The sequence below is a fragment of the Ovis aries genome, chromosome 20 (genome assembly GCF_016772045.2).
Source record: "Ovis aries strain OAR_USU_Benz2616 breed Rambouillet chromosome 20, ARS-UI_Ramb_v3.0, whole genome shotgun sequence".
Lineage (NCBI taxonomy): Eukaryota > Metazoa > Chordata > Mammalia > Artiodactyla > Bovidae > Ovis > Ovis aries.
In genome coordinates, this window is record NC_056073.1 from 13097292 (window position 1) to 13112717 (window position 15426).

Below are 15426 nucleotides of genomic sequence, written 5' to 3' on the forward strand. Positions count from 1 at the left end.
CTGCCGTTCTTTCTCCTCCGGAGAGTCTGAACAGGTGCCGTCCTGCACCCAGAGGCATGGGGGGAACAAGAACCTTGAATGAGACACAAGGGGCACCCAAGCCAAAACCAACACTCACGTCCATGGAGGGCTCACCCACCCCCGGGGGTCCTCTGCTCGCCGCAAAATAGCCAGCCTGACCCCAGTCATGCAGGCAGATCTGAGCGGGTGATGGGAAAGGCAAGGCAAGAGCTGTCCCCTCCTCAGGGGGAGACCACAGTCCCAGGAGGGATTAGCCCTGGGGAAGCCAAGTAGGGGACGAGTCACAAGTGTGGCTGTAGCTGCTGGGGAGATTCAGACAGGAACCCCATCGCCAAGAGGCAAGCTGTACTTCCCTCTTCCAGGTCTTTGATTTTTTTTCTTGAGAGCTTGGACTCTGGGTGCCCTGACCCACAAATCCTGCAGTGAAGGGTCAGGGCCTGACAGGTCCATAAGGATGCCAGGGGAGCGGGCTGGGAGCAGGGATGGAGCCGACGGCACTGGCCCTGAACTGTGGCACTGACTTACCTAACCCAGGTTTCTCCTGCTCTCAAACCTTTCACACTGCAAATGGTGAACAAACCTAAACCAGGTCAGGAAGCAGCGATGTCAGGACCCACAAAGGCTGAAGAGAGCGGTGCCCAGCAAAGGGCCAGTGAGCAAGCCCGGTGTGCTTTGGGGTGGAGGGGGCGGGGAGGGGGTGGCTAGAGCCAACAGGATCCAAGGAGAAAGCCAGTCTCTAGGAGGGGCTGCTGGCCCAGCACGGCTGGTAAAAGAGGCCCTGATTTAGGACATCACGGAGTCTAAACGGGGCAACTCTGCGGGGCTCTGAACCCAGAGGCTTGGGTTCAGGCCGATTAACTAGCTTTTGTGTGACCTGGAATGACTTATTTAATCCTCTGCCTCAGTTGTCTTATCTGCACATGAATTTGCACAGCGCCTATGGTCCCCCTGTAGGGAGTCCCTGCGGTGTGGGACGGCTCCCACCTGCTCTTCCTTCACCAGGTGCCAGCTGCGGTCCCTGCTGTCGAGTGACGGCTGGAACGCCTCTCTCTGCCCCCACCTGCAAGGTGACTGACGTTATCAGTGGACACAGACCTGAGTTCCTGGTAAAGGTTGAGAAGTGCTGTGAGCGTGCAGGGTTTTAGACAGCCTCCTCACCCTAGGGGCACGGCCTCCAGTCTGCAGCAGGGATCAAGGATAGGGATCCAGACAGAGGCAAGACCCCACAGGGAGCAGAGTCTAGATCTTCTGGGGCCACTGCAAGGACCCTGGCTCTTGGCAAGGATCAGACTCAGAGCCTAGGTCTCTGCAGTGGCCCATGTGCTCTGGACTCTGCTCCCCCCGTGTGGTCTAAGTCTGCGGGGTAAACCATGACAAGTTTTCTGAGTCGGTGGTCCTGATGCAACTCTATCAGAATCCCTGACTGCTGCAGCAGTGACCACCTCCCACTTCCCGAGGCCACTGCCTCCAAGAAGCCTTCCCTAACTGCCCCACTTAGCAATACCTACTCCTTTATTCTACCTGCCCCGCCCTAGAGAGCACAGTAACCTTGGAAAAGTTACATAACCTCCCAAGGCCTTGGTTCCAGGACTGTAAAGGGGGGCTAGTTAGATAACCATTAAGCTCCCTATAGCTTCACATTTTATGACTTGCTGCCAGGAGGAGCACACAGGGCCAGACCTTCCTCCTCCCTCACCCCCGCCAGCCTCCAAGAAACCAGCCAACAACACCTCCTTAGGCTCAAACCCTTGGGGAGCAGGGTCCTGTGAAGGACCAGCGAGGCATCAGGTCATTTCTGCCCCAGGCTCTGGATGGCCCCCCAAACCCTGTGCGGTGAGGGGGTTGACCACAATTTGAACCTCTGCTTTTTATTCCAGAAAAACTCACTAGTGGGCAGGGAAACTGGCGCTCCAGGAAAGGGTGTACTGGGGTGGGGCAGGTTAGGAAATCAGGCCAGGTTAGTGTAAGTGAAATAAAGGCTCTGCAACCCAACACATATGAAGATTTTTGATTTAAAGGCTGTTCAGGGCTTTGATTTAAAGGCTGGTGGTCCAGTGGTTAAGAATGTGCCTTGCAATGCAGGGGACACAGGTCCGATCCTTGATCAGGGAAGATCCCACATGCTGTGGAGCAATTAAGCCCGTGTACCACACCTACTGGGCCCACACGCTGCAAGTACTGAAGCCTGTGAGCCTAGAACCTGAGCTGCACAACGAGAAGCCACTGCAATGAGAAACCCGGGCACCGCGATGAAGAGGAGACCCCACTCATCACAACTACAGAAAGTCTGCATGCGGCAAGGAAAACCCACCACAGCCAGAATAAATAAATGAATGAACGCTTCTCACCAGGCCTCAGTTTCCCCATCAAGCAAAGGGGATGACATTTCCCAGTCAGACCTCAAGAGAGGTCACAGGAAGGCACCTCAGAGGAGTGGCTGTGCAGAAGCCCGTAGTAAGGCCAAGGGTGGGAACCCAGTGGGGCCAGGGGATGCAAACCCCAGAGGTCACCCAGGTGCTGCAGGCAACACTGGGCAACAGTCCCGCTCCATCCCCTGGGGCCGACATCCCAGTCAGCTCAGCCCCGAGGGGTGGGCGAGGGGTAGAGAAGGCCCAGGGCAGGCTGCAGTCATGCCTTCCTCCTTCCTCCCTGCTTCTCCCCCCGCCCCCCTGCACGTCCAGGTGCCCCGTGGTTTCCATGGCACGGGGTCTGGGGACTCTCCCTGACAGGCGGGAGGATCTGCTCATCCTCTTTGCAGCAGGTTTCCACCAGGCCTGCATACACACTGGGGAAACATCCGCACGGAGGAAGGAATGGGTCTCCGCTCTGTCTCAAGTTCCTTGAAAGCAGAAATCACCTCCCATGGGGAGGGCAGGCCTGCTAGGCCTGCTCACTACGATGGGCCTTGCGAAGCCCAGGGGAAAGGAATAAGGAGACTCCTGCAGATAAACAGATCCAGAGAGGCAGAGCTGTTGGTCTTGTAAAGTCCCTCAAAGGGGAAAAGATCGGAGTGCACCTTCCACGTGTGTCCTTGGGTGGTCTCTGTGCCCAGCGAGATGGGAACCATCACTTTCTGATGAAGCCAGAGGCTCGGGGTCCAGCTTTCGAAGGCTGTGTGACTTGAAAGCCTATGCTTGACCACCAGGCAATGAGGCCCCACCTCATGCAGCTTTATTTTGATAAAGCCGCCTCCCTTCTGCTCGCTGGGGCCAGAGCCTGTCCTGGCTCGGTTTACCCAGGTAACCACCTTGACCTTGCAGGAGGTTTGTTGTTGTTCAATGGCTAAGTCGTATCCAACTCTTTGCGACCCCATGCACTTGAAGCACGCCAGGCTTCCCTGACCTTCACTATCTGCCAGAGTTTGCTCAAACTCATGGCCATTGAGTTTGTAGGAGGTTGGGTCCCTTGCGACTAGACTTCCAACCCAAAGGCCCACACAGCTCTCTGCCTCCCAACCAAAGCCAGGTACATTGCTTGGGCAACCAGGGGTCCCACAAACAGATTCCAAGCAAGTTGCTTACCAGGCTAGAACCAGGGTGTGGGCCCTGCCCACATGGGGCTCCTGCGGTCTATGCTGGGTATGTGTGTGTTAGTCACTCATCTATGTCCAACTCATTGTGACTTCATGAGGATCGAACCCGGGTCTCCTGCATTGCAGGCAGATTCCTTACTGTCTGAGCCACCAGGGAAGTGTGTAGTCTAGCAGAGAAGTGTGCAGTCCAGCTAGGCCTAATATACGAGGCCTGCAATGGCACCCCACTCCAGTACTCTTGCCTGGAAAATTCCATGGACGGAGGAGCCTGGTAGGCTGCAGTCCATGGGGTCGCGAAGAGTCGGACACGACTGAACGATTTCCCTTTCACTTTTCACTTTCATGCATTGGAGAAGGAAATGGCAACCCACTCCAGTGTTCCTGCCTGGAGAATCCCAGGGACGGGGGAATCTGGTGGGCTTCCGTCTATGGGGTCGCACAGAGTCGGACACAACTGACGCGACTTAGCAGCAGCAAGCCTTCTTCAATGAATGGATGAACTTACTCCAAGAAAGTGGAACTTCCCTATCGCTCAGATAGTAAAGAATCTGCCTGCAAATTCAGGAGACCCAGGTTCGATCCCTGGATCAGTAAAGATCCACTGGAGAAGGAAAACGGCCACTCACTCCAGTATTCTTCTATGGAGAATCCCATGGACAGAGGAGCCCAGCAGGCTATACCGTCCATGGGGTCGCAAAGAGTTGGACACGACTAAGCGACTAACACACACAGAGTCCAGGGAAGTAGAGTCCAGAGAGGTGAAATCTGACCAGGGTCACACAGCACAAACCAGTACTGCAGCAGAATCAGAACTCAAGTTAGAACCAGCTATTCCCTTCACAGCGGTTCAGACTAGGGCTTCCCAGCCCCAGCTCTGGCCCCAAGCACTGGGCACACATGCAAAGGAAGGGGCTCCACTGAGTCCTTGGCAGCTGCTGTGGCCTACCAGTCCCCAGGCAACCCACAGGACCAGCCACTAGGCTACAGGAAGAGCCAGGCTGACCCTGCCCCCGGGTCCCCCCTACCCCGACATTCTCACAGAGCTTGGGGGCAAGCCTCTGCCTAACAGGAGGGGCCAGCCAGGCAGCCTGATTACAGAGTGCCATGGGAGCTGACAACAGCCAGAAGGACACAACCCTGCCTAAATATTGCAGCAGGAAACCCAAATATTTAGAGAGAAGGGGAAAAACAGAATGCACACTTCAAAGCCAGCCAGCGGGACCTGGCTATCAAGGACCCATGGAGAGGGGAGGTGGGTGGTGTCTGACCCCAAGGAGGGCACAACTTAGACCCCACATCCGGTGTGACCAACCCTCCAGGGATGTCAGCCGTGAGGTCATCTGGACCCAGGATCCTCCCAGGACTCGTCCCCTTTCTCTAGAGGAGGAGGCAGGGCTCTGCTGGAAGGCAAGAGGCGATACACCTTCCTTTTCTCCTGGGAGGTGGATGAGTCTGCAGGAAATGAAAAATGGTGGGTGACTCCACCAGGAGTTCTGGTGGGCTTTATCATCCGTGTCTCCATCTCCAGGTTGGGAGCTCAATACATGGCGGGGCCTGAAGTAGGCATTGGGAACAGCCCCTAGCCCAGAGATGGAGGTGCCAGAGTCAAACAGAGTACGGCCCTGTGGGGCTCCTAGGCTTGGACGCCTTTCTGTCCCCCATTTCTTGTAGGCAAGACTCCAGCCTCTGTGACCTTCCCCGAGTTCCAAAGGGCGGCTAATCAGGGAAGGAGCAGCCAAGAAACCACCTGAGGCAAGATTAAAGGGACCAGAGAAACTTACCAATATTAGGAGCTGACCACCCGAAACTCTGCACACTCTAATCCCAAAGAGACCCCACTTTGGACTCACTATTCTAAACCCTCATCAAGCTCTTTGATGAGAGACACCCATTTTTTCAAGAAACACCTATTTTTTTCAAGGCAGAAGCCCAGTGTGTTTCCCTTTGCCTGGCAAAACACAATAAAGCTATCCGTTTCTACTTCAGCCAATACTGTCTGGGATTTGATTCAGGACTGGTGTACAGAGAGGCTGAGCTTTGAGTAACAAGAGCAGCAGCTAACAGAGGAAATCACCAGTTGCTTGGGCCGGTCAAGTGTGTTTACATGGATTCTGCAGGAATGAGGGCAATACTATACTGTAGTCCCATTTCACAGATTAGGAGACTGACTTGCTCAAAGTCACGTGGCTAAGTATTCAGCCAATTACACAGAGAACTTCCCGATGCAGCCTAGGGTTCTGCAGCCACCACACATACCCTGTACTTTCCCACCTCCGGGCCTTTGCTCCTTGTTTTTGTATGTTTCATAGTGTGGGCTCTGGGTTCAAATCCACATTCTCCCACCTCCTAGCTGTACAGCCTCGGGCAAAAGAGTGAAGTTGGAGGAGCCACTCTGTTGCTCTTGCCCTAAGGTGGGGTTGCTAACCCTCCAGCAGAGGGTTGCCCCAGGACTATGAGATGATGCACACAAACCTTTCCCACTGCCAGTGGGAAGCAAATGCTCAGCAACTGCTAGGTGGAATCATCCGCAGCCCGGGCCCCGATCCCTGCCCACTCCCATCACTTCCACCTCCTGACTCTACCTCCCTTCAGATCCAAGGCTCTGAAATCAGCAAGGCAGGGTGACTCTCAGCCTCTAGCTAACCATGCCGCCCTGGGCAAATCCCCTGACCTCAGCAGAGCAATAACACCTAACCCACAGGACAGGTTCAATGAGATCAGGTAAGAACCAGGCTGGCACCTGGCAGGTATTTGGCAGAAAGTTCACGGGGGCTGCAGCCCACTCCACTCATCGCTTCTGCCCACCTCAATGCTCCCCCCTCCACTTTAAGTTCAAGAGCAAAAATTCACCTCTCAACAGTACACGCCTGGGACCTCCAGCTGCACCTATGAACACCACTCAGGTAGCAACCTCTTTACCTGTCTTTCTCTAGAGTAGGGGCTCCCTGAGGGCAGGTGCAACGTTTTGCTCAGAGCCAGACCCCTCCCCACCACAGACCACAGGGCTCTACAGGCAGGCCTCAGGAAACAGGAACTGCCTCCTCCGAGGCCCCCTGACCCTCGTCCATCTCTCCAGCCTCACCATCTGCAACCCATCACTTGGCACCAGGACTATATTTCCCCTCATTTCAGCACTACAGCCCTGTTTCTCTCCCCAGCTAGACAGAGCTCCAGAGGGCTAAGCCCCATCTAGTTTCTGAGGCTTCGAAGTGAGGTTTCTGTCACACCAAAGTGACAGCTGGCAGGCAGGGGTCCCCCTGTAATCCCCCAACTCTGCCCAGGTTTCTGAAGTTTGGGGTGTCAGATGAATTGCTCACAAAAAGGCGAGACACCTCAGGCAGCTATACAGAGCTGGAGCACCCCACCCCCTACGATTACCGAAAAAGGCAACTAAGGCGTCATGAATGGAGGGGACCCAGACCTGGACCAACAAGGAAGGGAGAGAGAGGTACCCTAACTGCAAGCTGGGTGTAAGGGAGTGTGGGTGGGCTCTTTTATGGGGCTGTGAGCTCTGTGGGCTTTGGTGGAAAAAACCACACTCCCTCACATCAGAAGAGAGGGAGGAGACATCTTTATCAGAACACCGAGGGGGTAAAAGCCTCAGCCCGCAGAAACGTTAGTTTAGAACAGAATGCTCCACTTCTTTTAAGTTACAAACAGCTGTTGAAGGAAGAGGAATCTTTCTGAAATGCTGTTGACTCCCTTACTGGAAAATTGCAAAAATTTGGTGAGTTCAAATTCTTTGGCTCAACCCAGACAGCCTGGTCATCTGACCCTCACCCCTCTGTCCTATGGCTGCAGCCCAGAACCATTAGGCAGTTTCACACCTCCCCGAGGAGGGCTGCAATGAAAACGGACCCTCCATCCTGCCCTCTCTCTAGCTTTTTCACAAGGGTGGCGGAGGGACTTCCCTGGCCATCCAGTGGTTAAGACTTCAACTTCCAATGCAGGGAGAGCGAGTTCAATCCCTAGTTGGGGAGCTAAGACTCTGCAGGACTCCTAGCCGGGGAAAAAAAATAAAAAGCATAAAACAGAAGCAATATTGGAACAAAGTCAATAAAGATGAATGGTCCACATCCCCCCTCCCCCCAAAAATCTTCAAATAAATAAATAAATACAAAGGTGGTTCACCCAGAAGTGGAATTGCTGGATCATGTGGCCTTCCCTGGTGGCTCAGACAGTAAAGAATTTGCCTGCAATGCAGGAAACCCAGGTTCGATCCCTGGGTCTGGAAATCCCCTGGAAGAAGTTATGGCAACCCACTCCAGTATTTTTGCCTGGGGGAGCCTGGCAAGCTTCGGTCCCCTGAATTGCAAAGAAATAGATACTGCTGAGCCAGGAAAACACACACACCTGGCAGTCTATTTTTAATTTTTTGAGGAATCTCTACACTGTCTCCCGTAGTGGCTGTACCATTTTAAACCAAAATACAAACACTATACAATTCCACTTGTAAGCTATCTAGAGTAGCCAAATTCACAGAAACAGAAAGTAAAATGGTAGTCACACAGCCCTGGGGAGAGGCGGGAGGTGGGGGGAAGGAGAGCTGTTTACCAGGTCTAGAGTTTCAGTTTTGCCGTGTTTCACAGTAACGTGAATACACGTAACACTACTCAACAGCACTCAGGAAAAAGGTACAAAGGGTATACTTTGGTATGTGCTTTTCACTATAATTAAAAGAAAAGAAAGTCAGTTGCCCTTTCTTCTGCTCTACGAAGATCTGACTCCGTGCCCTCTACACTGGGGTATGGAAGGGGCATCACGTAGAAGCGGCATTTAGGAGTTTGGCGGCAGCGGCAGCTAACACTTAATGAGCCTTGCCGCGTGTCAAGCCCTGTTTCCAATAAGCAACCTGTGAAGGTGATATAATGCCATGCATGCAGGGGCCGCCAACAGACACACAGCTTGGGTGGTGACTCTTTCAGCAACAGTAAGGGGCCCACACCGATGAGCCAAGTGGCACGTGGACAAAGACGCCTGCCGAGAGCAGCAGGCCCTCTTATCCGTGTCAACGCATCCTTGGGGAGAAGGAGGAGGTCAGGGCTCCCCCATTTATTCCAGGGGTCCGGAGGGACTCTCAGCAAAAATCTCCAAGGGGATTCACCTCTATCTTCTCCACTCCTTCCAAGGAACATCTGGAGGTGTTCACATGCTATTTCATGCTCTCCTACGATCACCTGCCTCACTGGGCCTCTCTCTATCATCCCAGTGATGGAGGCCACTCGTGGTTCTACTCGGCTCTAGCATCTCAGTTTGTACAAAGACTCTCTTCGAGGTTCCGTCTCAGGAGCCTGGCTTCCCTGTTCCCCAAAGCCTTGTACTTCCCTGCCCCTGCTTCCCCCGCCCCCTCACCACACACATGGAGTTCAAAGGCTGAGGCCAATCTAACAGCAAACAACCAAGTTCAAGATGAAAGCTCTTGGCCTGAGGTCAGAGCCAACCAAGCACAGCCTCCAAAACCGGAGGACTGTGTTTCTTTTAAACGCCAGACTATAAATAGGGCAAAACCCCAGGAAAACACTTAGAAGCCGCAGTCATCACCTCCCTTGTGTCCCCCTCCTACAGGACTCCCCCCACCCTCACGAGAACCTTTCAACACTTGCTAATCTCTGCCTTCAATAAGCCTCTATTACTATGCCATCTGTAGTCATCCTAAGGGCTCTAGTAAAACTCAAAACGATTCAATAAAAATTAACCTTAACTGTAAAAATTCTAACCAGAGTAGGTAACGAAAGCAGATTTATCAATCTGAGAATTTTTTGTTGTTGTTGTTTTGGCTGCCCTTGATGTTGAGCTCAACAAAAATAAGAAAATGAGAGCCTTTAGGAAGGAACCTCTTCTGTTTGCTCTCAAAAAAACCCAACCTCTCCACTTCCCACTTCTGCACTCCTAGACGGTGAGAGTTGTTTCGATTGAATGACCCAGAGGCTTCTGTGATCCTGGATAATCAAAAGATCGATTGTGCTCCCTTAACTTACAAAGGCAGTTAAGTGGACCAGTGCGCTTTACAATTTCCAACAAGGCTTGAAACAAAAGAGGCTTTCATGTTAACCCTAGGTTCCCCCCGCCCCCCACCACCAAATTCAAGTCATGTGCCCAGTCTGAGCATTTGGTCAGATGTAATTTTACATGATTCGTAGTTAAATTTTTTTAAACTTTTAGGAGGAAGATTGGTGTCAGAATCTCAATGTTGGAATCAGCCTTACTCTATGGACCAGAATATGTGTGGGGGAGTGTGAAGGGCCCAGAAGATAAAAGGAGAGCGACTGGGCAGACAGAAAACCTCGGAAGAGGACAAGGCAGGTAAGGAGGTCGGTGGGATCCAAGAGGCTTCCAGGAACAGGTCAGCTCTGTGAGCAGTCCAAGAATACCTGGTTAGGATGGGGCCCCAGCAGAAGGCAGGGCCTGGGGTGACCCCTGCACCCCCAGGAAACAAAGGATCCCCAAGAGCCACATTGTGAAGCCTGTGGTCTCCCTCCTGGCCCTCTGCTAGGATCCTCTTCCCGCTCTTCTCCTGCTTTGCTGTTGGTGTTCAGTTATCCAGTCCTGTCTGACTCTCTGCGACCCCACGGACTGCAGCACGCCAGGCCTCTCTGTCCCTCACCATCTCCTGAAGTTTGCCCAAGTTTATGTTCATCGCATCAGTGATACCGTCCACTGATCTCATCCCGACGCCCTCTTCTCTGACACCCTCATAAATTCCCTATTCCCACTCTTGGGAATTCCCAGGTGGCCCAGGGGTTAGGATTCTGTGCTTCCACTGCAGGGGGAACGGGTTCGATCCCTGGTTGGGGAACTAAGATCCTGCATGCCGTGGGGTGTGTTCAGTCACTCAGTTGGGTCCCAATCTTTGGGACCCCACAGGTTGCAGCCCACCAGGCTTCCCTGTCCATGGGATTTTCCAGGCAAGAATACCAGAGTAGGTTGCCATTTCCTACTCCAGGCTGTGGGGTAAGGCGCTGTCAGAAAACAAACAATAAAAAAACACATATAATGATCAAGATCCCACTCTGGCTGGAGGGCATCTCCTCCCGAGTGGCACCCCCCCCCGCCCCCGCTAAAGTCAGGCTGGACCTGGGGGCCCTGGCTCACTGTCTTGTCAAGGTGGATTTTTCCATCCTTCTCCCCAGCAGGCCAGTCTGAGCCTGGCTGTGTCTAATTCATCCTTGCATTCCCAGTGCTTTGCCCACTGCCGCACACACCGCAGGCACTTAATAAACACTTGTTGGCTAATTCCCATATACTCTGCAATATACTTCAATTTCACTTCAGTTTGAAACCTGACCCTGTACTGTAAGAACCTGGGCAAATTACATCATCTTTTCAAGTCTTCATCTTGATTGAAAAGGGAAGACTAGATTAAGATCAGAGTGTAAGTAAAGTGCTTATTCAGAGTCCTGGCACACAGTCAGCCCTGGAAAACCTTCCTGTTTAGGATCGCTGCAGAGTTGAAGGTTGAGAAAGGTTCATTCCTGCCCGGCATCCCAACCCTCTGGTTTTTCTGTGCTTCTCAAGGAGAAGCGGGGTGGGGTGGACGGCTGCTGTAAGGGAGGAGGTGCCGACTCAGCCAGGCACAACACAGGAGACGCCTGCGTGCCCATGCCTGTTCAAGGGGAAATAGAAAATAGAATTTCCCAGCCGACCAGAGTCCAGCAGAACCAATTTATTAAGCTCACCGACATACCAACAGCTTCACATGCCTAAGGGGGAGGGCAAGGGTGTATGGACAAGGAGCAGGCTCTGGTGGCAGATGTCCAGGTCTTAGCCAAGTCTGTGTGTGCCCTCCTGGTCATTCTCTTGAGCTTCAGCTTCCTTATCTGAACACTGAAGGGTGCTGTAAAGAGTACCTGACTAAGGCAGGTAAAGGACCTAGCAGGTTGCCCTGGTCACTGCGTCCTCAGTTGTGCAGCGATGCAAGGCTCGGTGTTTTCAGTTACACCTGCACACACCCAATGCCTGATGCTTCCATCTATTCGACCCTCGCCAGACTCAAACCTTATTCAAAGCTCACTTTGCAGGTGAGGAAAGAGAGGCCAAGTCAAATGGTTTGATGGGTAAATGGCGAAGCCAGATGGCAAAACCAGCTTAGGGCCTCTCTCGTAAAATCCTGATTGCCGCCCACAACGCCCAACATGCCAGGTGCTCAGCCAATGCCAATTCCTCTTGTGGGAGCCTCTGCAATTTAGGAAGAGGCTCACCCAGCAGCTGGAGGAGCAGGCTTGAGAGCAAGGGTTCAAGATGGTTCCGAAGGCTGGAAGGAGGGCGACCACGTGGCCTGGGGCCAGTGTGGCACAGAGCGTTTGAAAGTCAGCCTCCTCCACCTCAGTTCAACCACAGCATGCAGAGGGAGGAAGCAACTGACAACTCAGGGACTATTTCCAAAGATCTAAAGGAGGGTGCCTTAACTCCCTTTCTCTCTTTGAAAGAATACACAAAATTCCCACTCTAAGAAAACCCTCAAACCAGGTTGTACCACCCCCTCCCTTCCAACAGCCCTTGGGGCAGGGGGTTGGCCCCCACCCCAGGAATTCCTAACCAGGGACTCTGTTAGGATTACAAAGGTGATTATTCTGAACTTGATAAAAACACAGAACTCAGGTGGAAAATGCCAGAGCAGCTAGCAGGGTAAGAAGATTTTTGAATTTTCATTTTTCCTTAAACCAATTTCCTGAGACCTGAAGCAGTGCCCCAAGTCCCAGATCAGAGAGCAATGCCAGGCAGGTTTCTGTGGACGGAAAGCAATGCTGGGATAACGCTTCCACTGGTCCATTCTCATTTCTGGGGTTTTTCCTATGAAGGGAGAGGACTTGCCATATTCGATATGGCTTGAGAGGCTGGCCTGTCTATAAGTATGTCCCAATCAAACTAGCCTGAGGCCCAAATCTTTCTCCTAAAGTTACCTGCTGGATTTGGGAGAGGGGGATAGGGGAATGCTAATTGCTGGCCGGTTTAAAAGGACCTCAAAAATGTCAGACTTCTTGTTTGCTCCAGCACCTTAAGAAAGCTGTCTAACCTCCAAAGCTATAACCACCAGCTGCACCCGGGTGCCTCACCCGGACCACCACCCCTCCTTTCCCTACTCCTCGTGTTTTGAAGTTTATTTTCCCACATTCAGCCTTGAATTCTTTCCTTCCTTCCCCTGCAGTGGCGGAGGAGCCGCAGAGAGGGAAACACTTCGAGGGCAGCTCGATTCTTTATCGTCCCCGCCTGCCTTCCTCCCCCTCTAAACAAAGCCCTGGAGCAAAGTAAACAACAACTCTTCTCCAGAGGAATTGTTTCCTCAAGGGAAATTATAAAGTGACCCCCCCCCTCCCCAACACGCACACACAGGGCAGACCCCCATCCCAAGGAAGGGGCAGACACCCTTCCCAAGGAAGGCGCAGCCACCCAGATCTGCTTTAGGGGTGAGATCACCCAGCTCCCTCCTGAAGCCCATCCTCCCACCAAACTCATCTCCCAACAGCCCCCAGCCCCGGAAACTGCTCCTAGACAGGAGACTCTCCACTAAAATCCAACACCCAACCTTCTAACCTAAACTTTTCACTGGCTCCTAAGAGGACAAATCTATTTGACCAGCTGCCAGCAGGCACCTATAAGCTCACCAGGGGTATATAGGTGTCCATCGATTTGAGGACAAAAAGGGGAATCCACAGGCAAGACATTGTCATGCTTTCTAATGCTTTCAACCTTCCAACAGAGCAGAGCAGGAAAGACACGTGAAGACGGGTTCCTTCCCATTTTACATACAGGGACACTGCCCCCGGAAAAATGAGAGGCAACTATACAGCCATAGAGGATTGGAGAGGCAACGTAGATTAAACATCGTTCCTCATCAAAGTTCCTTTCTGACCTCTTTTACCCCAAGAGAAATGTCACACCTTGGACAGTATCTGCACTCCACCTCACCACCTAGAGCCTTCACCGGCTCTTACCCAGGTCTGGTGGTTCCACTGGAGGGAGGCCATTACGGTAGGCCAAGCAGGGTGAACGGCTGAAGCTAAGAACCTTCGAGAAACTGGGGTACAGGCCTTCGGTCCCCAAACAAGCCCCTCAATTTATCCCAGTGAGATTAATGTCAACTATAGTACACACGAAATCTACCCCAACACGGAGGAGAAACTCTCCCTCCACCTCCCATTCTGCACAACCTCTCCTCCCTTCCCCCACCCTCGAAAAGGGACGCCCCGGGTGCTGTCCTTTTGTTCCACTGGTTACTTTCACAAAGTTGAACTCCAAGCCCTTCGGGGATGTCTCCACGAGATAAGCCTTCCCGGAAGCCTGCGCGAGTCTCCAGCGTTCCAGCCACCAGCCCGCATCCCGGAGGGGGTCAGGCCCGACAGAGCCCCGACCGCCCCCTAATCCCGAGCCCTGCGAGGGACGAGGGAGCCTGGCGCCATTCCCCCGGGCTGGTGAAGAAAAGCCGAAAAAGAGCCGGCGGGGTGCCGGTCTGGCGCGGGAGCTGGGAGGTGGAGACGCCAGGGGGTGCCCCGAACTCTGGGAGCGTCTCCAAGGGAAGATAAACGCCCTTATCCGCCCCACAGCCTCCTCCAACCAGGGAGGTACCCGCGCACCCACACCGAGCCACCTCGGGCCCTAGTTCACCCGCGGGTCAAGCCTAAGTTCTCTCTCGGCACAAACTGGGTTCCAAAGAGCCTCCGCGCGCGTGCATTGATTCCTGTGTCCATGGGTGAACGACGGATTCCAGTGGTCAGACTCACGGTGAGATATCCTCACCGATCATCCCCCAGGACCACCCACAGAGAGTGAGGGTCATCCAAAGTTGCGAGGGGCTCCCCTTCAGCACTCCTAAACCTCCAGCTCACCTGCAGGATCTTGTCCAGACCATCCTTGCCCAGGCACGGGAACTCCTTGAGCAGATGCACTTTCTGGGTATAGTAGCTTGTCTTGGCCTCTTTCCAATACGGCTCCTCTAGCACCTCGAAGATCGCCGCCCCGATGGCCAGGTAAAAGATAATGGCCGAGGTAAGCAGAGGGCCCCGGTCAACCATGGCTCCCGAGAGGCCGCCTCCTGGAGAAAGCCTCCCCTAGCCCCAGCGACTCCCAGTCCCACCCGCTCTCCAGCCCCTGGAAACAGCTGTTTGAATTTGGAGCTCCGCATGCGCAGTGCTCCGTTCAACCCGGCGCAGCTCCACCAACAAAGTTGCGGCTCCAAGTTGGTCCACTGAGCGCGGGGGAACTGTGCGGACCCTTCTCACGCGCGCCAGGGGTGGGCGGACACAAAAGGGGCCGGGGGAGGGCCCCCGATCGCGGGAGGGAAAGGAGCTGAGGGAACCCGGGGCAGAGCTCCCGGAGCCACGTGCACCACTCCTCCGCGCGCCACAGCAGTGAGCACCGCGCCCGCCTCGGGGAGCCTCTTTTACAAGGGCCTGTAGCTCTCGGCCCTGGAGGAGGGGCTGCCGAGGGCCCGCCCCCGTGCAGGCCCCGCCCCGCGCAGGGCGGGTGGCGGGCCCCAGAGTCACCGCTAGGTGCGCGCTGGAACCAGCTCCCGATCCCATGCGCTCTTTTCCCCCAGCCCCAGGCCACAGCCAGGGGCGTTTCTTACTAGTGCTGGTGTATGAACTAAAATCAGTGTGTACCAAATGACTGGGGCCAGGAAGTTATTACTATTGCTATTTTCCTTATAAGCCAATTTTCATTTGCTCATGTTTCTGCCAACAACACCTGATTCCGTCTCTGTCTCACACACCTTCCTGTAAGACAGGGGAAAGGCCATTAGAAAGGGACTGGGGAGGCTGTAGAGAGTCAGAGGATATCAGGAACTAAACCAGTCAATAAGGCGTGCATGACTCCTCCCTCTCATTTCAGTCTCACCTGCCCTGGTGAGAGCGCCCCTCCAACCCACCCCCAGCCCT

General features: G+C 53.7%; 1 protein-coding gene across 1 annotated transcript in view; it reads right to left on the reverse strand.

Annotated features, from left to right (window-relative positions):
• Nucleotides 1-14934, reverse strand: part of KCNK5 (potassium two pore domain channel subfamily K member 5) — a 41003-nt gene extending 26069 nt beyond the window's left edge. The window contains exon 1 of the mRNA XM_004018797.6: nt 14377-14934. Within this exon, the coding sequence (XP_004018846.3) occupies nt 14377-14562 (186 nt within the window). The 5' untranslated portion in view covers nt 14563-14934. The remainder of the gene's footprint in view (nt 1-14376) is intronic.
• Between the last annotated feature and the right edge of the window lie 492 nt (nt 14935-15426).